This window comes from Oryx dammah, unplaced genomic scaffold (assembly GCF_014754425.2).
Source record: "Oryx dammah isolate SB20612 unplaced genomic scaffold, SCBI_Odam_1.1 HiC_scaffold_10, whole genome shotgun sequence".
Taxonomy (NCBI): Eukaryota; Metazoa; Chordata; class Mammalia; order Artiodactyla; family Bovidae; genus Oryx; species Oryx dammah.
The window spans coordinates 31,721,194-31,747,349 of NW_024070194.1; the positions used below are offsets into that span (position 1 = coordinate 31,721,194).

The 26,156-nt window shown below is 39.8% G+C and overlaps 2 protein-coding genes across 3 annotated transcripts in view; both read left to right on the top strand.

Annotated features, from left to right (window-relative positions):
• The window catches only part of ATRN (attractin), a 193,821-nt gene that overhangs the window by 139,647 nt on the left and 28,018 nt on the right, over positions 1-26,156 (top strand). Inside the window, exons 25-26 of one of the 2 annotated variants that reach the window (XM_040247856.1) lie at positions 10,434-10,495; positions 17,188-18,820. In XM_040247856.1, coding sequence (XP_040103790.1) covers positions 10,434-10,495; positions 17,188-17,203 — 78 coding nt within the window. In that variant the 3' untranslated portion in view covers positions 17,204-18,820. Of the gene's footprint in view, positions 1-10,433; positions 10,496-17,187; positions 18,821-26,156 lie in introns of those variants that run through there. The other variant, XM_040247855.1, reaches the window with a different exon arrangement.
• LOC120868895 (glycine cleavage system H protein, mitochondrial-like) lies at positions 5,252-9,799 on the top strand. The gene has a single exon (XM_040247858.1). It carries the CDS (start codon positions 7,443-7,445, stop codon positions 7,911-7,913), a length of 471 nt encoding a protein of 156 aa, XP_040103792.1. The 5' UTR covers positions 5,252-7,442; the 3' UTR covers positions 7,914-9,799.

A 26,156-nucleotide genomic window follows, 5' to 3' on the forward strand; every position in this document is an offset into this window, starting at 1 on the left:
CTCTTCTGCTTTTCAGCTTTGACTGTTTCTTCTCAGGTCTTCAGTGCCATTGTTTTCTTGGGTTTCCTCTGGGCCCTTTTCCCCTGGACAGCCCCCATTCACACCATCTGTGAACACCACCTATGGCTGAGATGGGTAGATCTTTTTCTAGCAGACCTCTCTTTTGTGATCTCCATAGCCAGGACCCACTAGACTGCCTTTAACATCCACTCACTCAGCTCACCTTCTGACCCAGAGAGGCAGCCATGGAGAGCAGGAGCCAGATGCTGGGAGGCAGGGTGTGCCCCCATGCTCCTGGACACCCTGGGAGAAGGAGGGAGTGCTCTGTGGTGCCCGAGTCTGCATGAAGTCCTAAGAAACATGAGTTCCATGTTCAGGGTGGGGGAGGGATATGTCCAGTCACTTTCCAGAACTACTAGGACTTGAGCAGAGCCGAAGTGACAAGTTTTGTGAGCGAGGAGCTGGAGAGAAGGGCAGGCAGAAGCTGTCACGAGGCTGGGGCATATCCCATAGCAGCTTCCTTTCCTCATCTGTGCCTCCACAGTCATAGATGTGTCTGTTTTTTCACTCTACAGAGATTTCTATGAGGGCAAGGGCTTTTTTATATTTCTGTGTCCTCACACTCCATAAATGTGTGCTAGATGAACACATCGTTGGAGATGAAAGCTTTATGCTCAGGATCAGAACTTTGGGGTTTTTGGCAACTTTTGTAGCATTTATATAGGTAATGGAGGCTATTTTCTGATATTGTCTGCATAATTGTTGACCAGTGCTAAAGAGCCAGCAGGGATTAGAGACCAAGAATTTATCATCCCAGTCTACACAGTGTGGTGTTAGAATTGTTCTAGTTTGGAATTTTGTCAGACTCTCAAAAGAGTTGAGAAGTAGAAGAAAAGAGGAAGATGAGGACACAAACATTGCTAATTTTACAACAAGAGTAAGTTAAGAAATACTGTCTGTATTGAAGTGCTTAAGAATGAAATGACAGGATATGTGGGATGTGCCTCAAAATAATCTTGGGGAAGTAGGTAGAGTATGGATAAAATAAGATTGTCCATGAGCTGTAAATATTAATGCTGAGTGATAAGCACTTGAGGTTCATTATATTCTCTCTACTCATTAAAACTTAAAAATTTTCTACAATAAAATAATTTTTAGAGATAATACAGGTGATTGAATAAAAATTAAAGGTCCAAGTACATTATTTAGCCTCCCAAAAGTAGCTGCAGGATTATGCTTCAGCTGGAACATATCTCAGAACTTCTCCTTTTCAGGAAACACACATCACTGTACTAGAGTTTTACCAGTTATTAGCCACTATTGGGCAGTTTTAGAACAATCAGAGGGCAGGAGGAAAACCTCCTCTTCCCCATCCCAGCATACTTCACCTTGGTGAAAATGGCAAAGGAAGCTTCACCCAAGAGCTACTGACCTCCCCTCCCTACCCAATCCCCAAGCAGAGGTGCCTTCCAAGTGAGCCTGTGAGGCTTGGGAGGCCACTTTCCAGTGGGCCATGACACTATTGCCTTCTGCTCCTACAGCCTTTTGTGAGTAAAAGACACATCCTCTCCCTGTATCCAAGGGTATTGCATCCATTTCCTGTCTGTTTTGGCATCTTTCCATCACTGTCACCCTCAGGATAATAACAAATTACAACAGAAGCAGCAAAACCAGTGATATAACTCTACTAGGGGGTTGGGGAGTAGGGAGTGATGGCTAATATAGTAGGAAGTTAGTCAGTGATGCCTAAAGTAACTAAATCAAGAAGTAACAATTTTTAAAAAAGCAAAAACTTATTAGTGATAAAAAGGTAAACCACTCCTCCCTGCCACCAGAAGAACTGAAAAGAAATCTAATTAGAGGAGAGGGCCTCTGGAGAGGAGTCTTAAGAAGAAGAGGGAATGGGCAGGAATCAATCATGTATATATAGTTATTAATGTTCTTGAGGTTCTTTTGGTTTTTTAGTTGAAGCATGTGTGATCTAGTTTCCTAACCAGGGATGGAACCCAGGCCCCCTGCTTGGGAGCACAGAATCTTAACATCTGGACCATCAGAGTGGTTTTTAACCCCGTAGTGGTTTTTAAATTACTGATGAACACAATAAATAGATTCTGGAGAGTGGTAAAAATGAATGGCTGGAAGGAAATTTGAGGAAGGGAGCCCAGAGGTTGGCAGAGGACAGATGGTGAGTGTTAGCTTGCATGTCAGGAATGAGCAAGTCGGTGGCATTACCCAGTCTTGAGGCTCTGACCAAAGCTTGGGTATACAGTTTCTGTGCCTGCACAAACCAGCATTAGGTTGGTGGTATGTGAAGCCAGGTGATAGTCACTGGATCCAGTCCAGGGCCTATGGTCTCAACGTAGAGTTCCATATAGAACTTAGGTTTAAAAAAAAAAAAAAGATGTTTTGTGTCACTGAAACTCACGGTGGTGGCAGCACTAGCTCAGCTGGTGGTCATGGAATCTTCCATCCTTGGCAAAGGTGAGGCCTGACTGGAAAGCTGTTTGTAAACAGGCCTAAGTTCTTATGGGAGCAGTCAGACCTCTCCTGGCTTTGCAGTGTTCAGAGTTACATGGCAAGACTGATGTGGTCCAACCAGGAGCCAGAGGGCCACCATGACCACTTAAACCCTCTCTGGTCCTAACGTCAGGTCTTCAGTATCTGCAGAGCCTGGCCTTTCACGGAGAGCTGAGGAACAGATGGGCCACAGTCTGGAAGGGCTCCCTGACCAGGTGGGGCTGGGCCCTGGTAGAGCTGCTGGCCTCAGGGGATCAAGGAAGCAGCCCACAGAGATTCTGCCATGTGCATATAGACCCTGGGTTTTCTTTCAGCCTGACGGGTGCTGCCTTGGAGCTAGAAAACTTACCTCACAGAGCAGCCAGCTATCCATTCCTATCCTCTCCTGACTTAAATGATAGTAACAGTGAAGATCGTTCTTGGTGGAGAAGATAAAGGCAAATTAGAGGTTCTTCCCTCTCTCTTTTCAAACCTTCTATACTAAACAGTGATCTTTCCCTATTCGTTCATTTATACCTGCTTTGTAGATTACATGTTGCTGTTCAGTCGCCAAGTTGTGTCTGATGCTTTGCGGCCCCATGGACCGCAGCACCCCAGGCTTCCCATCCCTCAGCATCTCCCAGAGTGTGTCCAAGTTCATGTCCATTGAGTCGGTGATGCCATCCAACCATCTCATGCTCTGTCACCCTCTTCTCCTTTTGCCTTCAATCTTTCCCAGCACCAGGGTCTTTTCCAATGAGTCAGCTCTTTCCATCAGGTGGCCAAAGTATTGGAGCTTCAGGTTCAACATCAGTCCTTCCAATGAGTATTCAAGGTTGATTTCCTTTAAGATTGATTGGTTTGATCTCCTTGCTGTCCAAGGGATCTTAGACAAGAGTCTTTTCCAGCACCACAGTTCAAAAACATCAATTCTTTGGCACTCTGCCTTCCTTATGGTCCAGCTCTCACATCCATACATGACTACTGGAAAGACCATAGCCATGACTGTACGGATCTTTGCCAGCAGTGATATCTTTGCTTTTTAATACACTGTCTAGGTTTGTCATAGTTTTCCTGCCAAGAAGCAAGCATCTTCTAATTTCATGGCTGCAGTCACCATCTGGAGTGATTTTAGAGCCTAAGAAGATGAAATCTGTTACTGCTTTCACCTTTCCCCAATCTGTTTTGCCATGAAGTGATGGGACAGAATACCATGATCTTAGTTTTTTTTAATATTGAGTTTTAAGCCAGCTTTTTCACTCTCTTCTTTTACCCTCATCAAGAGGTTCTTTAGTTCCTCTTCACTTTCTGCCATTAAAGTGGTATCATCTGCATATCTGAGGTTGTTGATATTTCTCCTTGCAGTCTTGATTCCAGCTTGTAACTCATCCAGCCTGGCATTGAATGGACAATAAACAGCCTTGTTGCACTCCTTTCTCAATTTTGAACCAGTCAGGTATTCCATATAAGGTTCTAAGTGTTGCTTCTTGAGCTACTTACAGGTTTCTCAGGAGACAGGTAAGATGGTCTGGTATTCCTGTCTCTTTAAGAGTTTTCCACAGTTATGATCCACAGTCAAAGGCTTTAATGTAGTCAATGAAACAGAGGTAGGTGTTTTCTGGAATTCCCTTGCTTTCTCTGTGATCCAGTGAATGCTGGCAGTTTGATCTCTGGTTCCTCTGCCTTTTCTAAACCCTGCCTGAACATCTAGAAGTTCTTGGTTTGTATAATGCTGAAGCCTAGCTTGAACGATTTTGGTCATAGTCTTACTAGCATTCGAAATGAGTGCAACTGTCCAGTAGTCTGAACCTTCTTTAGTACAACCCTTCTTGGGAATTGGAATGAAGATTCACCTTTTCCAGTCCTGTGGCCACTGCTGGGTTTTCCAAATTTGCTGACATATTGTGTGTGGCACTTTAATAGCATCATCTTTTAAGATTTTAAATAGCGCTACTGGAATTCCATCACCTCCAGTAGCTTTATTGGCAGCAGTACTTCCTAAGACCCACTTGACACTTGACTTCACACTCCAGAGAGGCTGGCTCTGGGTGAGTGACCACACCATCATGGTTATCTGGATCATTAAGATCTCTTTTGTACAGCTCTTCTGTGTATTATATTCAACAGCCACAAAACAAAAATTTTCTAGCATTGGTATTTTGTATTATATGTAGTAAATGCAAAATACCAATGTTAAAAAAATTGTTTTGTGGCAGTTGAATATAATGTGTCATATTTTCTTATTTTTACAGTAAACTTGGGCTTAGCCTGTACCCACCATAGTTGATAAAATTCATTCTCAGCCTGTATTCACAGAGTCCCATCCCCTTCCTTCAGGGATATGCAGAAATCTCAGGGCTTCACTGGGTCCAGAGTTCTTCATTCACTGACTGCTACTCCTGGTGCCCTGCCCCATAGCCATGAGGTTTGTTTGAAGGCAGCTGTCCTCACTCCCATGTGTGGCCGGCTTGGGTGGAAAATAATCCCTGGTACTTCAGAGCCTCCCAAAGTCTACCATGCAGTCACCCTTTATTTCTCTCTACTCTCAGAACTCTAAAACATCTTCTCCACTCCCTTCATTTCCCTCCGTTTTCTAGTCTTAAAGTTTGGGCCAGGCCTCTCTTCCTCCACTCCTATTCCTTCACCCCCACACCCACCCCTGGAGAAGATCCAGATTAATTCCTTTTGGTTTTTGCTGTATTTCTTTAAAATATTTATTTATTTGGCTGTGCTGGGTTTTAGTTATGCCGTGCTAATAACTCTTAGTTGCGGCACCCAGCATCCTAATATCCTAATTCTCTGACCAGGGATCAAATGGATGCCCCTGTGTTGGAGTACAGAGTCCTAACCAGTGGACTACCAGGGAAATCCGATTTTTTTTTTTTTCAATAATTCCTTATTTCAGAGTTCCCTAAAGTGTGGCCCCTGGACACCAGTATCAGAATAACCTGGGGAGCTTAAAGCTATTGGAGTGGTAAAAGGGACCAGGATTCTGACTTTGTTGGAAGCTCTGCAGAGTTTGAGGACCATGGATGGTCTAGTTCTTGGACTATAAAAGTGTATCTGCTTTTGTGTGGGAGGTAGGAAATTACCTTTTCATTCTTTCTCCTACAACAATTTAAAACCCAATAATTGATATATTCATAGAAGAATACAGGAATCCTCTTTTTCAAGATATCTCTAGGTACCATAGTGTAAGTAGAATATGATTATTCTATACCCCAAGGGAAGTGGATCAAGTGCTGAGAATGTAGAAAAGAGAGCCAATTTCCAGTGGAAGATGGGATAGCTGAATGAGAAAGGAAGTGTTTGTGCTAGGCCCCAAAGGACTTGGAAGGACAGGACTCAATCACTGTAGGTTTGAACAACGACCACCACCATTGCAGGTGGTTGGGGAAGGCACCCTGGTTACAGACGTTGGAGGACGATAGTGGTACTGCAACCGGAAAACATTTGTTTGACTGAAGCATAAACTTAGTGCTTGGGAAGTGCAAGTTTACAATATCCTACCCCAGATCTGGGGCTGGAAGGGCTTCTGTGTTTCATTTCATATAGCACACTCAGAAAGCACCCTGGGCGAGCACACCTTAATCAAACATATTGCTGAAAGTTGAGTCTATAGCCAGTGTGAAAATGTAAGGGGACATAAATTCCTGGCATCTGAAGAGTGATACTTACTGTTTGGAAAGGGAGAAGAAAGTAATTGTGACTTTTATTTATCAATTGTAATTGAATTTTCTTCTTTGTATTAAATAGATTTTATTATAGGAGGTCTTCATTATCCTTAGTATCGGAAAAACCCACAAACACATTTGAATGTTTTTTATAATAAATCATGAAAGAAAGGTCTAATTGGGATATTATTTTGAAAAATGAAACTCAAGAGTATGCAAAATGTAATTTTACAGTTAAAAAATTTTAAATTATGGTTGCAGCTGTGGAGTTTGAAGAGAGATGGGGTCATTATTTTTCCAATTATCATATTCATTTATTTAGCAAATATTTATTTAACTTCTTCATGCCAATCACTGTCTTAGGCACTAGAGATATAATAGACAGTGGCAAAGTCCCTTATGGGTCTTATTTTCTAGTGGAAGAAAAGCCTATAAATAAGTATACATTTAAGGGCTGTGAAGAAAAATTGAGCAAGATAAGAATATGGAAGTGTGGCTTATAAAATATAGAAGTTGTGTATATGGTTCTCAGAGATAAGACAGCAGGAATGGAGTCCTTCAGTTCAGATTTGACTTTACAGCTTGATTTTAAAAAGAATAGCCAAAGGTCTCAACAGTTTTCCCAAGATGTTCTCAGTCATATTCAGAGGTTTTTGAAGGACTTTTTGAAGTCTTTGAAGGTTTCTGAAGTCTGTATCTTTCATCCCTCTTCACTTGGTAATTCTGCCAAGTCTTCATTTTGTCAATGGTTTTGTGTAATCAGTTCTCCAATAGCACTTTCACTAAAATCTCATTTTTTATGACTGATTTTGCAGATGGTTTGCCTTGTTTGAGTCTTTGAATAGGGGACAGCCCCATTCATGCCTGTTGTCACAGTGTAATTTTTAGTAACACTGTCTTGCACTCTCAGAAGTTCTCAATTTGGACAGTAAGTCCGTCACCCATTGATCAAGAGATTAAACAAGACTGAGTGTTAAAGCAGGGCTAGATGTTTCTAAGTGGTCATAAACGTTGTTGTAAGTTTTGCTTTCTTATGAAATTTTGTAACTTTGGAGACTTAGGTAATGAACATTCAACAAAAGAAGGCCATTTTTAGAGTGATGTGAGTCTTGGAGACCAACCACACTGGCTGTTTTAAAAGATTAAAATCTAACAGAATTGGATGGCCTAGAATTTGTGTCTTTATGTCTTGTAACCTGGATTCTTCATTCCTCAAGATTGAATAACCTTGTTCATATAATTGATTTTCTCCATTCTTATTAAAAACTTTTTATGTCTGCGAACATGGCGCTGCGAGCGGTGAGGAGCCTGCGGGCTGTGGTGGGCAGCCTGTGTGCTATCTCAGCATGCAACACACGCTGTTGGCCGAGGCCCTGGGGGCTGCTGGCGGATGCCTTACCAGCACTATGCACCAGCCCCGCTCTGCTGTCAGTGCGGAAATTCACAGAAAAACATGAAAGGGTAACCACAGAAAATGGTGTTGAAACAGTGGGAATCAGCAATTTTGCACAGGAAGCTTTGGGAGATGTTGTTTACTGTATTCTGCTTGAAGTTAGGGCAAAATTGAACAAACAAGAGGAGTTAGATGCTTTGGAAAGTGTGAAAACTGCTAGTGAACTCTGTTCTCCTTTATCAGGAGAAGTAACTGAAATTAATAAAGCTCTAGCAGAAAATCCAGGACTTATCAATAAATCTTGTTATGAAGATGGCTGGCTGGTCAAGATGACATTCAGTAACCCTTAAGAACTAGATGACCTAATGAGTGAAGAAGCAAATGAGAAGTACTTAAAATCTATTGAGTGAAAATGGAACCCCTAAATAAACTAGTTTGAAACAACTTGGATAGATATTTAAAAAGCAACTTTTAGCAAAAGAAACTACTTATAACAATGTTTCCTGAAGAAAATACCCCTTAACGTCCTAATGACTTCAGATAAACATTGTGCATCTTTTTTACAGCACCTGATGATTTTTAGGCTAGGCTCCAGTTATAATATTATCAGTGATAAAACTAGTTATAAAAATTATGTAATTGAAGGATAACATGGTTATCTTAAGCCTTGTATAATATTGTCACTTGCTTACAGCCATCCCTGTATTTGGGTCAAAATGATCTTCCTACTAGAAATAACTGGCAGTGGGGAAGTTTGTTAGTTGTATAGCGTCTAATGAAGAATATTACTCTCCTAATTTTGCGATATACTGTGTTTGCTGGTGCTATTTTTATATAGTGGAGCAACAGCCTTGCAGGCAAATAAGAAACAGTTTAATAATAAAATATTCAACTTAATTTAAAAATATAAAACCTTTTATGTGATGACTATAGCCATATTTTGCAGTTTTCCTTCTCTCAAGAAACCTAAAGGATTGATTACTATAATAAATGAAAGAAAAGCAAAGAATATGGTTTCTCCTTATCTATGATGTCTGTGTATGTTTGTATTTCTCAACATAAGCGGTGGCTAGAGGGCAAACTCAAAAACTTCCGATTCTAAGCCCCATATTATTCTGTGGCCTGAATAGGTAGTATTGGACCTTTATTTATTTATGGAATGTCAAAAAGAAAATAAGAGCATCAGAAAGAAAAACACTGGACGCTTCTTCTCTCTTGAGCCTCTATGAGTCTGACTATAAAAAGACTGCAAAGTATTGTTACTGTGCTGGGGCCCAGGCTGTAGCACTTTTCTTGCATTCTGTAGAGTGGGAGTTGACAAGGGGTCGGGGTGTGTAGCCGGGATTAAGAAAAGAAGATGCCAATCATATACTTCTATGATTCTTGTCATTCTTGTCTTTATTTGAATAATTATCATCTTCAATAATTGTTTCATTTATAGCACCATCCTCTCTCCTTGGAGATATCCTGTGGTCCCTTAAAAATAAGCGGAGAACACTGCTGGCTAGTACCATGTGTATCATAGGGTAGTAAGGACACAATTATCATACTTAGTAGTAAATTCTAAGCTGCACATTTTTTTATATTCTGATATGTCTGATACACCTTACAGTGATTTTAAAAGCATTGTGTCATAGTATAAATCAGTGGTTTTCTTAAAAGTACACAAAACAATACCTATTTTAGTGGTGTCTTAGATTTGATGAGCTATGTTAGGGATTTTATAATGTTCTTTTATCTTTTTTTTCTTAATAATTTATTTAGGCTGTGCTGGGTCTTAGTTTTGGTGTGTGGGATCCAGTTCCCTGACCAGGGATTGAACCCAGGCCCGCTGCATTGGGAGTATGGCATCTTAGTCACTAGACCACCAGGGAAGTCCGTATAATATTCTTGGTATAAAATTATTTAGGTTCCAGTTGGTGTTATATTGACTGTCAGATGATATTCAATGTAGTAAAACTTGGGATAAGTATTATTTTAAAGGGACATTATCTTGAAGTGAATACACACTGGGTACATTAAGTGTCAAAAGGGTTGAAGCACACTAAAGGAGGCTGCCCACCTCATGGTAGATCCAAGAATTGGAATTTGAAGCAAAAGGGGAGAGCATTTTGTCTTGATAAGGGCACAAGGAGGTAGCAAATAAACTCACTTGCTTGTCATTAGGTGTTTATATATAAAGTTTATTTTTTTAATTGAAGGATAATTGCTTTACAGAATTTTGTTGTTTTCTATCAGACATCAACATGAATCAGCCATATAGGTATACATATGTCCCCTCCCTTTTGAACCTCCCTCCGATCTCCCTGCCCATCCCACCCCTCTAGGTTGATACAGAACCCTTGTTTGAATTCTCTGAGATGTACAGCAAATCCCCGTTGGCTATCTGTTTTACATATGGTAATGTAAGTTTCCGTGTTACTCTCTCCATACATCTCACCCTCTCCCCATGTCCATAGGTCTGTTCTCTCTGTGTTTGTTTCTCCATTGTTGCCCTGCAAATAAGTTCTTCAGTACCATCTTCCTAGATTCCATATATATGTGTTAGTATACGATGCTTATCTTTCTCTTTCTGACTTACTTCACTCTGTATAATAGGCTCTAGGTTCATCCACCTCATTAGATGTAGGCCTCTGAGATGTCTTAGATCTGGTGTCAAGCAGAGGGGCTATAGGGATTTGTCTTCAGCCTCAGAATATCACTTTTGCTTTGGCAATTAAGCAAGAAAAACTAAAGGGATGGGTGCTTTTCCTCAAGTGAAAAAATTCCGTTAATCTCTTGAAATGTTAATGTCTTCCTGCTTCAGCAAGAAGGCTGAGTTGATGGTTCTGTCTTATAACCTAATCACTCTACCTGGTTTTCTGTCACAGATTGCATTCTCCCAGCACAGCAATTTTATGGACCTAGTACAGTTCTTCGTGACCTTCTTCAGGTAATTTCGCTTATACAAACTATCTGTTCTTTTGATTCGGATACTTAATTTAATTATCAACCCATGAAAGGTAAATGAATAATCTTCTGTTTGCAGAACAGACCAAACCTTATATATGTTCCTGAAAAGTTACATGTCAGTTACAATACAGTACATTCAATCTAATTTGATAAAATGACATTTGGTTTGTATGTTCTGGCTTTTGGAGGTAGCTTTTCATGTACCCTATACTAAAATGTAGATAATTTGACTTTGCATATGGGGAAGATTTGGAGTTGAAATAACAGAAAATAATGATTCCTGATGTGAGCTACATATATGCTGCTGCTTGTTCAAGAGATGTTTCGGGTGATTTTCTGGAGTTTTAAACCTAAAAGTGATTTGTTAGGCTTTGAGATCCTTTTGTTTTTATAGTTTCTTTTTCAGTTTAACATTATTTTTAAGAAAATACTATTACACATAATTGAAAAAGTGCTACAGTGTTTGTAAGAGGAAGCAATAGCATCATGTCCCACAACTTTAAATTATTTTAGCTGTTTTTTACTTCTCCATGCTTAAACTCTTTCTTGATTTTTCAATTCTGTTATCTTTTGATGTCCTACTGATAAGAACATCAAAGATAAGGATTTATTATCTTATGTTACCTCTCCCAGCAGCTCCCCACACACTATAAACACATATAGATTCCCCTTCATCCCACTTATGTAATATAGTTATATCACAATGTTTGGCTAAATCGGGAGTCACCGTTTATGTTGTTATAACCATAAAAACCTCCCATTTTCTACTGAGTTGAACTCTAATTATATTTCCCCATTTTTTGGATGGGGGAATCACTTTTTGCTTGTGTTAAATGTAATATTTGCCATATTTAGGATTTTTAATTGTTTGGTTTTCTATGTAGCTACCCTTGATTTATCCCTATACTCTGACAGAACTGAACACTCTCTTGATGTGGTCAAACACAAGAAGATACTTTCCTGGTTTTAGTTTCTCTTGGCCTAGGTAATCATAAACATAAAGAGAGTTATCACAAATTCTCTTGCCTCTGCCCTAGAACCCAAACCTGCTGCTCCCAAGTACACTAGTTTTTGAGGCCTGCTGTGCAACTGTCATCTTGGGAATTTCTTTAGCCTTCTTATGTTGAAGTCTCTTGTCTCCTTCATCCCATGTCTTTGTCTCCCTATTTATTCCCACCTTATACACATTCTCCAGGAAGTTTCTGAGGAAAGGTGCATGTAGAGGTGACTTTTCTATGACCTTTCCTGTCCAAAAATGTCTTAGTTCTATCCTCATTTTATTCAAAGTTTGAACACAGAATTCTAGGTTAGAAACACCTTCCATTAGAATTTAGAAAGTATGGACTTCTATGGTGGTCCAGTGTTAAGACTCGGTGCTTCTAATTCAGTGGGCATGTGTTCCATACCTAGTCAGATAAGTGCCATGTGCCACACACTGTGGCCAAAAAAAAAAAAAGAATTTTGAAGGCATTATGCTGGTTCTTCTAGCTTCTAGTATTAATATTGAGAAAGTTAGTGTCATTATCATTCCCACTGTTTGTATGGGATCTGTCTTCTCTCTTTAATAAATATATGTTGAAGTATAATATTTTTATATTATTCACTTAGAAATTGTAAGCTTAATGATTATCACAAATTGAACACTCTCATGTAACTACTACCTGTGACAAGAGTTTTTTTTTACCCCGAGGTATTACAAGTATCCTAGAAGTTACCTTATATTTACCTTAGTGACAGCCCCTTTCCTCTTTCCCAAAGCTGACCATTTACCTAGCTAAAACAATATATTGCATTTGCCCATTAAAAATTTTTTATTTAAATTAAAACAAAGCAGAAAATTATGTTGTGGGACAAAGTTAAAGTTGTATTTATCTATGAAATAGAAACAGATGGTACATGGAGAACAGGCTACCAAGGGAGAAGGAGTTGGGGGAGGGTTGCAGTGATAAGTTTGGGTTTGCACATATAAGCTTCTATATATACAATGGATAAACAACAAAGTCCTACTGTATAACACAGAGAACTGTATTCATTCAATATCCTATGCTAAACAATAATGGGAAAGAATATTTTAAAAAGGAATGTATATGTATAATCATTTTGCTGAACAGCAGTAATAAACATAACATTATAACTCAACTATACTTCAGTTAAAATAAAAAATAAAAATTTTTAAAGAAAACAAAAAGTGTATTTAGAGGATATAGCTTTAAATCTGTGGTTCTCAACCTTAGCTGTATAGTAGAATCATTTGAGGAGCTTTTGATGCCCAGGCTACATCCCAGAGCCAGAATCTGTAGGGGTGGAACTCAGGCATTTAAACGCTCAAGTGATTTCAACTTGCAGCTAAGGTTGAGATCACCACGTTATAAAAGCATGTGTTGGAAAAGAAAGAACAAGCCTCTCAATAAATGAGAAAAAGAACTACTAATTAAACCTAAAGAAAAGAAAGGAATATAAGTAGAGCAAAAATTAATGATATAGGGGAAGAAGTACAGTAGAGAGGATTGAAAGAACCACAGATTGGGTCTTTGAAAAGAATAATATTGATAAATCACTAGCAAGAGTAACCAAGAGAAAAAGAAAGAAGATACAAATAATCAGAAATTAAAAGGGGGAGGGACGTTACTGCAAATCCTGCACAACTGATGAGATGGATGAAACTGGAGCTGATTATACAGAGTGAAGTAAGCCAGAAAGAAAAACACCAATACAGTATACTAACACATATATATGGAATTTAGAAAGATGGCAATGATGACCCTGTATGCAGGACAGCAAAAAAGACACAGATGTGTATAGCGGACTTTTGGACTCAGAGGGAGAGGGAGAGGGTGAGATGATTTGGGAGAATGGCATTGAAACGTGTATAATATCATGTAAGAATCGAATTGCCAGTCTGTGTCCGATGCAGGATACGGCACGCTTGGGGCTGGTACACGGGGGTGACCCAGAGAGATGTTGTGGGGAGGGGGGTGGGAGGGGGGTTCATGTTTGGGAACGCATGTACACCCGTGGTGGATTCATGTCAATGTATGGCAAAACCAATACAGAATTGTAAAATAAAAAATAAATAAAGAAATAAAGAAATCAGAAAAAAAAGAAAAATATTTTATGAACAGCTTTATGCAAATAAACTTGAAAATAGAACAGATGGAATGAAACAACTAAAAAACAAAATGAAACTATATACAGTTTACCAACACTGACACAGAAGGAATAGAAAACTGAATAGTCCTATATCTATTTTAAAACGATACATAATTTAAAAATTTCTCACAGAGATAACTCTAGGCCCAGGTGGCTTTGTTGGTAACTTACAACATTTTAAGGAAGAAATAATAATCAATATTAACTAAACCTTCTAGAAAATAGAAAAGAATAAATATTCCCCAATTCATTTTATGAACTTAGCACAACCTGACAAGAATAATATGAGAGTGGAATTTACAAGCCAGTCTCACTCATAAATAAGGAAGCAAAAATCCGCCAATAATGTAAAAAGACTTTTATATCATAACCTAGTTGGGTTTATTCCAGAAATTGCAAGGCTAGTTTCAGTTCAGTTCAGTCACTCAGTCGTGTCCGACTCTTTGTGACGCCATGAATCGCAGCACGCCAGGCCTCCCTGTTCATCACCATCTCCCGGAGTTCACTCAGATTCACATCCATCGAGTCCATGATGCCATCCAGCCATCTCATCCTGGGTCGTCCCCTTCTCCTGCCCCCAATCCCTCCCAGCATCAGAGTCTTTTCCAATGAGTCAACTCTTCGCATGCGGTGGCCAAAGTACTGGAGTTTCAGCTTCAGCATCTTTCCTTCCAAAGAAATCCCAGGGTTGATCTCCTTCAGAATGGACTGGTTGGATCTCCTTGCAGTCCAAGGGACTCTGAAGAGTCTTCTCCAACACCACAGTTCAAAAGCATCAGTTCTTTGGCGCTCAGCCTTCTTCACAGTCCAACTCTCACAGCCATACATGACCACAGGAAAAACCATAGCCTTCACTAGACAGACCTTAGTCGGCAAAGTAATGTCTCTGCTTTTGAATATGCTATCTAGGTTGGTCATAACTTTTCTTCCAAGGAGTAAGCGTCTTTTAATTTCATGGCTGCAGTCACCATCTGCAGTGATTTGGGAGCCCCCAAACATAAAGTCTGACTCTGTTTCCACTGGTTCCCCGTCTGTTTCCCATGAAGTGATGGGACCAGATGCCATGATCTTCGTTTTCTGAATTTTGATCTTTAAGCCAACTTTTTCACTCTCCTCTTTCACTTTCATCAAGAGGTTTTTTAGCTCCTCTTCACTTTGTGCCATAAGGGTGGTGTCATCTGCATATCTGAGGTGATTGATATTTCTCCTGGCAATCTTGATTCCAGCTTGTGTTTCTTCCACTCCGGCATTTCTCATGATGTACTCTGCATAGAAGTTAAATAAGCAGGGTGACAATATACAGCCTTGATGTACTCCTTTTCCTATTTGGAACCAGTCTGTTGTTCCATGTCCAGTTCTAACTGTTGCTTCTTGACCTGCATACAGATTTCTCAAGAGGCAGATCAGGTGGTCTGGTATTCCCATCTCTTTCAGAATTTTCCACAGTTTATTGTGATCCACCCAGTCAAAGGCTTTGGCATAGTCAATAAAGCAGAAATCGATGTTTTTCTGGAACTCTCTTGCTTTTTCCATGATCCAGCGGATGATGTTGGCAATTTGATCTGTGGTTCCTCTGCCTTTTCTAAAACCAGCTTGAACATCAGGAAGTTCACAGTTCACGTATTGCTGAAGCCTGGCTTGGAGAATTTTGAGCATTACTTTACTAGCATGTGAAATGAGTGCAATTGTGTGGTAGTTTGAGCATTCTTTGGTGTTTCCTTTCTTTGGAATTGGAATGAAAACTGACCTTTTCCAGTCCTGTGGGCACTGCTGAGTTTTCCAAATTTGCTGGCATATTGAGTACAGCACTTTCACAGCATCATCTTTCAGGATTTGAAACAGCTCAACTGGAATTCCATCACCTCCACTAGCTTTGTTCATAGTGATGCTTTCTAAGGCCCACTTGACTTCACATTTCAAGATGTCTGGCTCTAGATTAGTGATCACATCATCATGATTATCTGGGTCGTGAAGATCTTTTTTGTATAGTTCTTCCGTGTATTCTTGCCACCTCTTCTTAATATCTTCTGCTTCTGTTAGGTCCATACCATTTCTGTCCTTTATCGAGCCCATCTTTGCATGAAATGTTCCCTTGGTATCTCTAATTTTCTTGAAGAGATCTCTAGTCTTTCCCATTCTGTTGTTTTCCTCTATTTCTTTGCATTGATCGCTGAAGAAGGCTTTCTTATCTCTTCTTGCTATGCTTTGGAACTCTGCATTCAGATGCTTTTATCTTTCCTTTTCTCCTTTGCTTTTTGAACAGTATGAAAAGGCAAAATGATAGGATACCAAAAGAGGAACTCCCCAGGTCATTAGGTGCCCAGTATGCTACTGGAGATCAGTGGAGAAGCAACTCCAGAAAGAATGAAGGGATGGAGCCAAAACAAAAACAATACCCAGTTGTGCATGTGACTGGTGATAGAAGCAAGATCCGGTGCTGTAAAGAGCAATATTGCATAGGAACCTGGAATGTCAGGTCCATGAATCAAGGCAAATTGGAAGTGGTCAAACAAGAGATGGCAAGGGTGAATGTCGACATTCTAGGAATCAGCGAACTAAAAGGGACTGGAATGGGTGAATTTAACTCAGATGACCATTATTATATCTACTACTGTGGGCAGGAATCCCTCAGAAGAAATGGAGTAGCCATCATGGTCAACAAAAGAGTCTGAAATGCAGTACTTGGATACAATCTCAAAAACGACAGAATAATCTCTGTTCATCTCCAGGGCAAACTATTCAATATCACAGTTATCCAAGTCTATATCCCAACCAGTAATGCTGAAGAAGCTGAAGTTGAAAGGTTTTATGAAGACCTACAAGACCTTTTAGAACTAACACCCAAAAAAGTTGTCCTTTGCATTATAGGGGACTGGAATGCCAAAGTAGGAAGTCAAGAAATACCTGGAGTAACAGGCAAATTTGGCCTTGGAATGCAGAATGAAGCAGGGCAAAACTAAAAGAGTTTTGCCAAGAAAATGCACTGGTCATAGCAAACACCCTCTTCCAACAACACAAGAGAAGACTCTACACATGGACATCACCAGATGGTCAACACCGAAATCAGATTGATTATATTCTTTGCAGCCAAAGATGGAGAAGTTGTATACAGTCAACAAAAACAAGACCAGGAGCTGACTGTGGCTCAGATCATGAACTCCTTATTACCAAATTCAGACTCAAATTGAAGAAAGTAGGGAAAACCACTAGACCATTCAGGTATGACCTAAATCAAATCCCTTATGATTATACAGTAGAAGTGAGAAATAGATTTAAGGGCCTAGATCTGATAGATAGAGTGCCTGATGAACTATGGAATGAGGTTCGTGACATTGTACAGGCGACAGGGATCAAGACCATCCCCATGGAAGAGAAATGCAAAAAAAAAAGGCTGGTTTAGCATCAGAAAATCTGTCAGTGTAATTCATATTGATTGCATAAAGAAGACTAATACAATCATCTTAATCCACGGGGAAAAAGCATTTGATAAAATTTAATATCATCCATTTTAAAACCTCTTAGGAGACTAGGAATATAAAGAAGCTTAAAATCTGATAAAGACATGCTGTGGAGCAGCTAAGCCCGTGCACCACAACTACTGAGCCTGCACTCTAGAGCCTGTGAACTTCAACCGCTAAGCCCGCGTGCTGCAAACACTGAATCCCACGTGCCTAGAGCCAGTGCTCTGCAACAAGAGAGGCCAGCACAGTGAGAAGCCCACACACTGCACCCAGAGAGGAACCACCGCTCACTGGAACTAGAGAAGGCCTGTGTGCAGCAGCAAAGGCCCAGTGCAACAATAAATAAATAATTCTTTAAATCTAATAAAGGAATAATATAAAGCCAACAGCAGTCCACATTCTTAATGGTAAAATATTAGAAGCTTTCCCTTTGAGTTTGGAAACAAGAGAAAGACAAAAACTGTCACTTAGTTTATTTAACATTGCTGATAGAGATTTTAGCCAATACAATAAGACAAGAAAAATCAATATATAAGAATTAGAAAGAGTCATTACTTAGATTATTATATTCATAGAAATTAAAGGATCTGCAGATTAACTATTAGAATTAATAGATGAGTTCAGCAAAGTTACTAGACACAAGGGCATATTAAGAGCCCAACCTGTCTACTCCTCTATGAAATCTTCTGGCATATTCACCCCGAGTCCACTCCTTCTTGGACTTCACTCTACTCATGTTTTTATTATACCGCTTAGTCACCTTTAACAGTCTAGCACTCAAGGGTAGCCCATCTATAAATGAACATGTGATTTGACATGCACAGATGAGCAGGGCCAATTAGAGATCTTTCCTACAGGTTTTAACCTGAGTTCTGAGAACTTGAAAGTTATCTATGACTCTCAGCCTTAGTTGGATGAGTGAGTGAGACTCTGGATCTGTCCTGCATTTCTTGGATCTGTCCTGCATTTCTTAACTAAACTCTCATTTTCTTTTTCATTTTCCTTTTGTACTACATTCTAGGTGAGCTCCTCAGCTCATTAATTTAATTCAGTATTGGGTCCATTTCTTTCATTGAGTCGTCTGGTGAGATTTTTTTTTTAACATTTGCATTTTATTTCTAATATATTACTCCTTGTAGCCTGTTTCAATTTTATGAATGCCATTTACTTTCATATTCCTTTCTGAGATTAATAAATTTTATTATTTTGAAGTCTTATTTTGTGCTATTAATAACTGTCTCAGATATCATCTGTTGTTGTTTGGTACCTCTCTTTCACAGTGTTGGTTTTCCTCAATGTCTGATTTTTTATCGTGTTGAAGATTCCATGTTTACTTGTGTATGGATGCCATTTCTGTCTGTCACAGCCTCCAATGAGTGTGGAGTATAGATGGAGAGTGTGCTGGTGGATTAGATGTATTGTTAGTTTGTCTTCTGAATGAGAGAGGATCCATCCTGCCTGGCCTCTCCAGCCCAACGACCAGAGCTCACTGCCTTATTTGCTGTCTTCAGTTGCTCAGCACAAACAGGGAGGAGAGAAGAAGCCATCTGGTGTGGCCACTCTGAATGTAGTCCCCTCAGCACTCTGGAAGTTCCCCAAAACTCTCTCCCTCCTTGTATCTATATACTCTAGACTTTTTTTTTCTCTTTCTCTCTTTCTTCCTTCCTTCTTTCTCTCTCTCCTTCTCCCCCTTTTCTTTCCCTCTCTCACACACTCACTGTCTTTTTCTTTCTCTTTCTCGCTCTCCCCGCTTTCCTCCTTCCTTCCTTCCTTTTTTCTTTTAATTTTTAGAGACTTTATTTTTTAAAATAAATTTTAGGTTCAGAACAAAATTGAGAAAAAGGTACAGAGATTTCCTGTATAGCCCCTGCCTCCACACATGAATAGCCTCTCCCATTTTCAACATCACTCACTGGAATTGTACTTTTTTTTTTTTTTTTTTTTTACTAAAGATGAGCCTACACTGATACATCATAATCATCTGAAGTTAATAGTCTTGTACATTCTGTGGGGTTTGGACAAATGTATACTGACATATCCATCATCATATCATATAGTGTTTTTACTGCTCTAAAAATCCTTCCTGGAGCCCCTCTTTTACTTTTAAGCCCTCTCTTATCTGGCTTCCATCTCCACAGCTCATCTAATTTTCTTGTTATTAAGGGCAACTAGCACAGCCCTATTGCTAAATCCAAATGTTGCTCTTCACTTCTTATCATTTTGGCTTTTCATCAATCAACTGACCACCCTATCAGTGAGACCCTTCTTCTTGCCTTTTATGACCACATACTGCCCTGAAACTGCTCTTTCTTGCCTCCCTTCCTGAATTATCTTTTCTATTCAGCCTCTCACTGTTGCTTTTCTTCCAGAGCTTGACCCTGGCCATCTTCTGTCTCTGTTTTCTGGTGAAAGTCTGCCAGCTCCATCTGCAGCATAATTTTCTGATCCTTCCTCACCCGTCTTCCCCACATCACTAATGGACAAATAATGCTGCCAGTTCCAAGTCACTTCTTTCCCTTTCACACCCAGCAGGCATTCCCTTACCAGATCCCAGCAGTTATAGCTATCAAAAACATTGAGCTGCCCTACCTCTGTTCCCCCACCCAATCCCAACCATCACAGTCTCACCAGGACTATTTTGGTTGATTTTGGCTCCCTTACAACCCACAAAAAATCCAGAGGAGGTCTTAAAACCATAAATAAATTTGTATCTAACCACTTATCTCATATCTAGTGACTCTGGGTTGTATCTAAAATAAAAACCAAGGTCCTGCATGAACCTCTGTTCACCTCTCTACCTTCACCTTAGCTGTTCTTCTCTGTATTCCCATTCCATGAGCCTCCTTCTATTTCTTAGAAAGCACCAAACTCCTCCCCAGTTCATGGCATTTGTACATATTTTTCCTTCTTTCTGGAATTTTCTTCTCCCTACCCTTCACCTATGTACTTTTACACATTGCTTGTTTTTTCTAAACAAAAACCAATTCTCTGACATCAACTGATTGTCCTACAATTCACTCTGACACCCACTGGAATTAGTACATACCCCATGTTAATGGCTCAATCCAACAAGACTACCCCCACTTCCGATATCAACCACAAATGAGTCCCCAGGCTACCCACACTTCTGCCTGGCCAAGTACAAACTTGGGGGTTCCCATGATCCCCCTCAGATTCAACAATTTGCTGTTGCCTCACAGAACTCAGGAAAAGACTACACTTAAAATAACAGGTTTATTAGAATACAACTCAGGAACAACCCAGTGGAAGAGATTAATTGGGCAAGGTATGAAAGCACAGAACTTCATGCTGTTTCTGGACACCATACCTTCCCAGCACGTAAGTGTGTTCATCATCCCCCTAAACCTCGACATGCCACATTTTTTCAAGGTTTCATTGCGTAGGCATGATTGGTGAAATTTCTGGTCACTGGTGATTGAACTCAACCTCCAGCCACTCTCCCCTCCTGGAGGGGGAGGTGTGATAGGGGCTGAATGGTATAACCCTGTAATCACATGATTAGTTTTTCTGGTGGCAGCCCCAGTCCTGAAGCTATTTAGGTCCTTCCCTCCCATGAGAGAAAAAAAGATACTCCTGAATAACATCTTCATAAATGGGTTATAAAAAATAGTTAATTCAGACTCAGAGACCCTCTAATTTTTTTATACTCTTCTGTATTATTTAAATTATTTTGTGTATAAATCTGGTAAAAATACATTTTAAAAATGTTTTAAATCAAAATTAAAGATAAGTTCTTCCTTTTTAAAGCTGAGTAATAGTCTCTGTAAAGATAAACCACACTTTGTTTATTCACCTCCTGATAGACACTTATATTGTTTCTTGTTTTTGACTATTACAGATAAGGCCATTATGAACACTTGTATAAAAAATAGGGGAGGGGATGGTCCTGTCACATAGGAGATTTCAAGGGTTTTAGGAGCTCTGTGCCAGAAACTTGGGACAAAGACCTTATGTATATTTCTTACTGTACCACTCATCTTCCAATTTTGACAGAGTGTCACTTCCTCCAAGATTCCATCAGTGAACCACCAAACTAAATTCTCTCCCTTTGTTCCACTCTCCCATGGAACTGTATTGCTTTTCATCAGGGTGCTATCACTGTTTTACTTTGTACTGTCTGTGTCCACAGTTAGATTCTAAGCTTTAAAAGAGTAGGTACAGTGTCTTTCTTTTGTTTACCCTTGTATACATGCACACCTTCAGCATCTAATACAGAGTCATGCTCAGATATATATGGAAAGTAAAGTAGACCTTCAGGAAAAGTGCAGAGCCATGAGGAACCATAGATACCAACCTTGAAAAAGCTCATGGGAAAAAAGCTCATGGTTCTGGCTGATGGGAATGTAGAGGCCATATGCTAAGTAACTCCAGTTACCAGGTGGGTTATGTTCTTGGACCATGTGTACAAAATTTAGTGACTCTGCTGCCAGGTACCAACCCAGTGAGGATTAGTCACCACAGCTGATTGCTGGAAGACTGAATGACATCACTAGGATTGTTCAGAGGAGCATCTTTAGGGGCCTCAGAATCTTGTGTAGTAAACAAGGACAGATGGTGTTCTCATCACTTCTCCCCTTTTTTTATAATGTGGGAACCTTTGGAAAAGAATGCAGAACTTTGATTTCTCTGGGTTTTGTTTAGGAACTAGGAATGATGAGCAGTTAACTGAGAATAGAGTCCTTTTCATGAACATGAATGAAGAAGCAGATATTTTCCCAGAGCAAGTTAACTAGGTTCATATACGTGAAACATAAGGGGAGAAGGGAAGTTATCCAGGTAATCCTAAGCACTCTGAAGAATGACTCATAGAATACAGAAAAGAGGATTAGATTTGGGGGTTGGAGTAGAAGGGGATAGCTCAGTGATTCCGGTGAGAAAATATTAATGTGAGGTAAGTTAGAAAAGAATTCCCAGACTTTGGCACAGTGAAAGGTAAATTCTAGATCCTGATAAATCCATTAAGTTCTCTTTTTGTCATAATTAGATGCTTCCCCAGACTCCAGTAGGAGCCTTGTGTTATAAAGAGGGAATTAATAAGACTCATTTGCTTGCTTGCTCTGAAAGTCAAATGAGGTGATGTAGGTGGAAGAGCTTTGTATCTGGGAGTGATGTAGGAGTGTGGTCAGCATAATGACTGTTTATTAGTAAAGAGGGAGAAACAGTAACGTTCTGTGAAATCTGTGTGACTGGGGTTAAAGGTGCCTTAGATGATAGCATTAGAAGGGACTGTAATGGGAATTCCTGATATAGGCAAGGTATGTTTTTGTAAAACTTGCAATTATCTGAACTTCCACTAAGGCTGTTGCCAGATTGACAGCAGGCATTTTGACAGATCCATGTCTTGTTGATCACTTTATTTTCCAGAAGATAAAAGTAAAAGTAAAGTGAAGTTGCTCAGTCGTGTCTGACTCTTTGCGACCCCATGGACTGTAGCCTACCAGGCTCTGAAGAGCCTCTCAGTCCATGGAATTTTCCAGGCAAGAGTACTGGAGTGGGTTGCCATTTCCTTCTCCAGGGGATCTTCCCAACCCAGGGATCAAACCCAGGTCTCCCGCACTGCGGGCAGACGCTTTACCGTCTGAGCCACCAGGGAAGCCTTTTCCAGAAGATAGAAGTGATGCAAAGTCCTGCCACTAGATTAGATCCTGTCACTAGATTAGATCCTGTCTGATCTAATTGAGATCAGAATGGTAAAGTGCAAATCATAGGAACTTGGAAAGAAGCAGCAATGTCTCATAATTAGATTGGTTGGGAGGTCATGGTTGGGAGGTCAAAGCCAGGCCAAGAAATAAGTATGTTGTTTTAGAAAGGCTAGACTTGTAAGGGCAGAAAAAGGAAATTTTAATGCACTCTCAAAAGTATCATTCTATATACACTATTAAGCTTGTGAAAAACATCTCCAAACACAGAGCTCTCAGACAGATTCTGAGTTTTCAAAGACATGTACAAAAGGTATAAAAAAACAACCTTGAATCAAGACAAATTTCTGAGAATAGTCTCAGGGAAGTATAAGCCTCTGATAAACAGGGACAGGTTTAGGACAAAATAAGTCAAAGGGGTTTATTTTAAGTACAGAGCTGAAAAGAAGTGTCAGACCCCTAGTCAAGGGCCAGTGTCCTTGCATTGAAAGAACAATAGACTTCTTTAGAATGATCTTTGAAGGCCAGAAGAATGTTAATAATTGCCAAGACTGAGTAATGAACATATAGAGATTAACTGGTTTGGTCTCTCTACTTTTGTGCATTTGAAAGTTCCCGTGATTTTTTTAAAACTTCTTGTTCAGTCATTCAGACATGTCCAACTCTGCAAACCCATGGACTGAAGCACTCCAGGCTTCCCTGTGCTTCACTATCTCCCAGAATTCTCTCAGATTCATGTCTGTTGAGTCAATGATGCCATCCAGCCATCTCATCCTCTGTTGCCCCCTTATCCTCATGCCCTTTCTTTCCTAGCATCAGGGTCTTTTCCAGTCAGTCACCTCTTTGCATTAGGTGACCAAAGGATTGGAGCTTCAGCATCAGTCCTTCCAATGAATATTCAGAGTTGATTTCCTTTAAGTTGAGTGGTTTGATCTTGCAGTTCAAGAGACTCTCAAGAGTCTTCTCCAGCACCACAGTTCGAAAGCATCAGTTTTTCAGTGCTCAGCCTTCTTTATGGTCTACCTCTCACATCTGTACATGACTGATAGAAAAATCATAGCTTTGACTAGACAGACCTTTGTCGGCAAAGTGATGTCTCTGCTTTTTAATATGCTGTCTAGGTTTGTCATAGCTTTTCTTCCAAGGAGCAAGCATCTCCTAATTTCATGGCTGCAGACACCATGATTTTGGAGTCCAAGAGTCTGTCACTGTTTCCTTTTTCTCCCATCTGTTTGCCATGAAATGATGGGACCAGATGCCATGATCTTAGTTTTTAGAATGTTGAGTTTTAAGACAGAATTTTCACTCTCTTCTTTCATCTTCATCAAGAGGCTCTTTAGTTCCTCTTCATTTTCTGCCATTATGTCATCTGCATATCTGAGGTTATTGGTATTTTTCCCAGGATTCTCGATTCCATCTTGTGCTTCATCCAGCCTGGCATTTTGCATGATGTACTCTGCATATATGTTATATAAGCAGGGTGACATATATAGCCTTGATGTACTCTTTTCCCAATATTGAACCAGTCTGTTGTTCCTGTCCAGTTCTAACTATTGCTACTTGACCCACATAAAGGTTTCTCAGGAGGCAGGTAAGGTGATCTGGTATTCATCTCTTTAAGAATTTTCCAGTTTGTTGTGATACACGCAGTCAAAGGCTTTAGCATAATCGATGAAGCAAAAGTAGATGTTTTTCTGGAATTCTTTTGGTTTTTCTATGATCCAACAGATGTTGGAAACTTGACCTCTGGTTCCTCTGTCTTTTCTAAATTCAGCTTGTACATCTGGAAGTTCTCGGTTCACATACTATTGAAGCCTAGCTTGAAGAATTTTGAGCATTACCTTGATAGCATATGAAATGAGAGCAAATATATGGTAGTTTGGACATTCTTTGGCATTGCCTTTCTTTGGGATTGGAATGAAAAGTAACCTTTTCCAGTCCTGTGGCCACTGCTGAGGTTTCCAGATTTGTTGGCATATTGAGTGCAACACTTTGACAGCATCATCTTTTAGGATTTGAAGTAACTCAGCTGGAATTCCATCACCTCTATCAGCTTTATTCATAATAGTGCTTCCTAAGGCCCACTGGACTTCACACTGCAGCATGTTTGGCTCTAGGTTAACCACACCATTGTGGTTATCTGAGTCATTAGGACCTTTTTTGTACAGTTCTTTTGTGTATTCTTGCCACCTCTTCTTAATATCTTATGCTTCTGTTAGGTCCTTACCATTTCTGTCCTTTATTGTGCCTGTCTTTGCATGATATGTTCCCTTGCTATCTCTAATTTTCTTGAAGAGATCTCTAGTTTTTCCCATTCTATTGTTTTCCTCTTTCTTTGCACTTTCTTTGCATTCAGATGGATATATCTTTCTTTTTCTCCTTTGCCTTTTTCTTCTCTTCTTTTATCAGCTATTTGTAAGGCTTCCTCACACAACCACTTCCCTTACTGCATCTCTTTTTCTTGGGGATGGTTTTGATCACTGCCTCCTGTACAATGTTACGAATCTCCATCCATAGTTCTTCAGGCACTCTATCAGATCTAATCCCTTGAATCTATTTGTCACTTCTACTGTGTAATTGTAAGGGAATTGATTTAGGTCATACCTGAATGACCTAGTGGTTTTCCCTACTTTCTTCAATTTAAGCCTGAATTTTGCAATAAAGAACTCATGATCTGAGCCACAGTCAGCTCCAGGTCCTGGTTTTTGTTGTTTTTCCTGGCTGTGCTGGTTCCCAGTTGTGGTATGTGGAATCTAGTTCCTCGACCAGGGATCAAACCTGGGACTCCTGCATTGGGAGCCCAGAGTCCTAGCCATTGGACCACAGGGAAGTCCCCTCTGGGTACAGTTTTTGCTGACTGTATAGCGCTTCTCCATCTTCAGCTGCAAAGAATATAATCAATCTGATTTTGGTATTGAACATTGGTGATGTCCTTATGTAGAGTTATCTCTTGTGTTGTTGGAAGAGGATGTTTGCTATGATCAGTGCGTTCTCTTGGCAGAACTCTGTTAGCCTTTGCTTTGCTTCATTTTCTACTCCTGTTACTCCAGGTATCTCTTGACTTTCTACTTTTGCATTCCTATCCCCTATGATGAAAAGGACATTTTTTTTGGTTTTACCTCTAGAAAGGTCTTGTAGGTCTTCGTAGAACCATTTAACTTCAGTTTCTTTGGCATTAGTGGTTGGGGCATAGGCTTGGATTACTGTAATGTTGAATGGTTTGCCTTGGAAACAAACCAAGATCATTCTGTTGTTTTTGAGGTTGCACGCAAGTACTGTATTTCATACTCTTTTGTTGACTGTGAGGGCCACTCCATTTCTTCTAAGGGATTCTTGCCCACAGCAGTAGATAATGGTCATCTGAATTAAA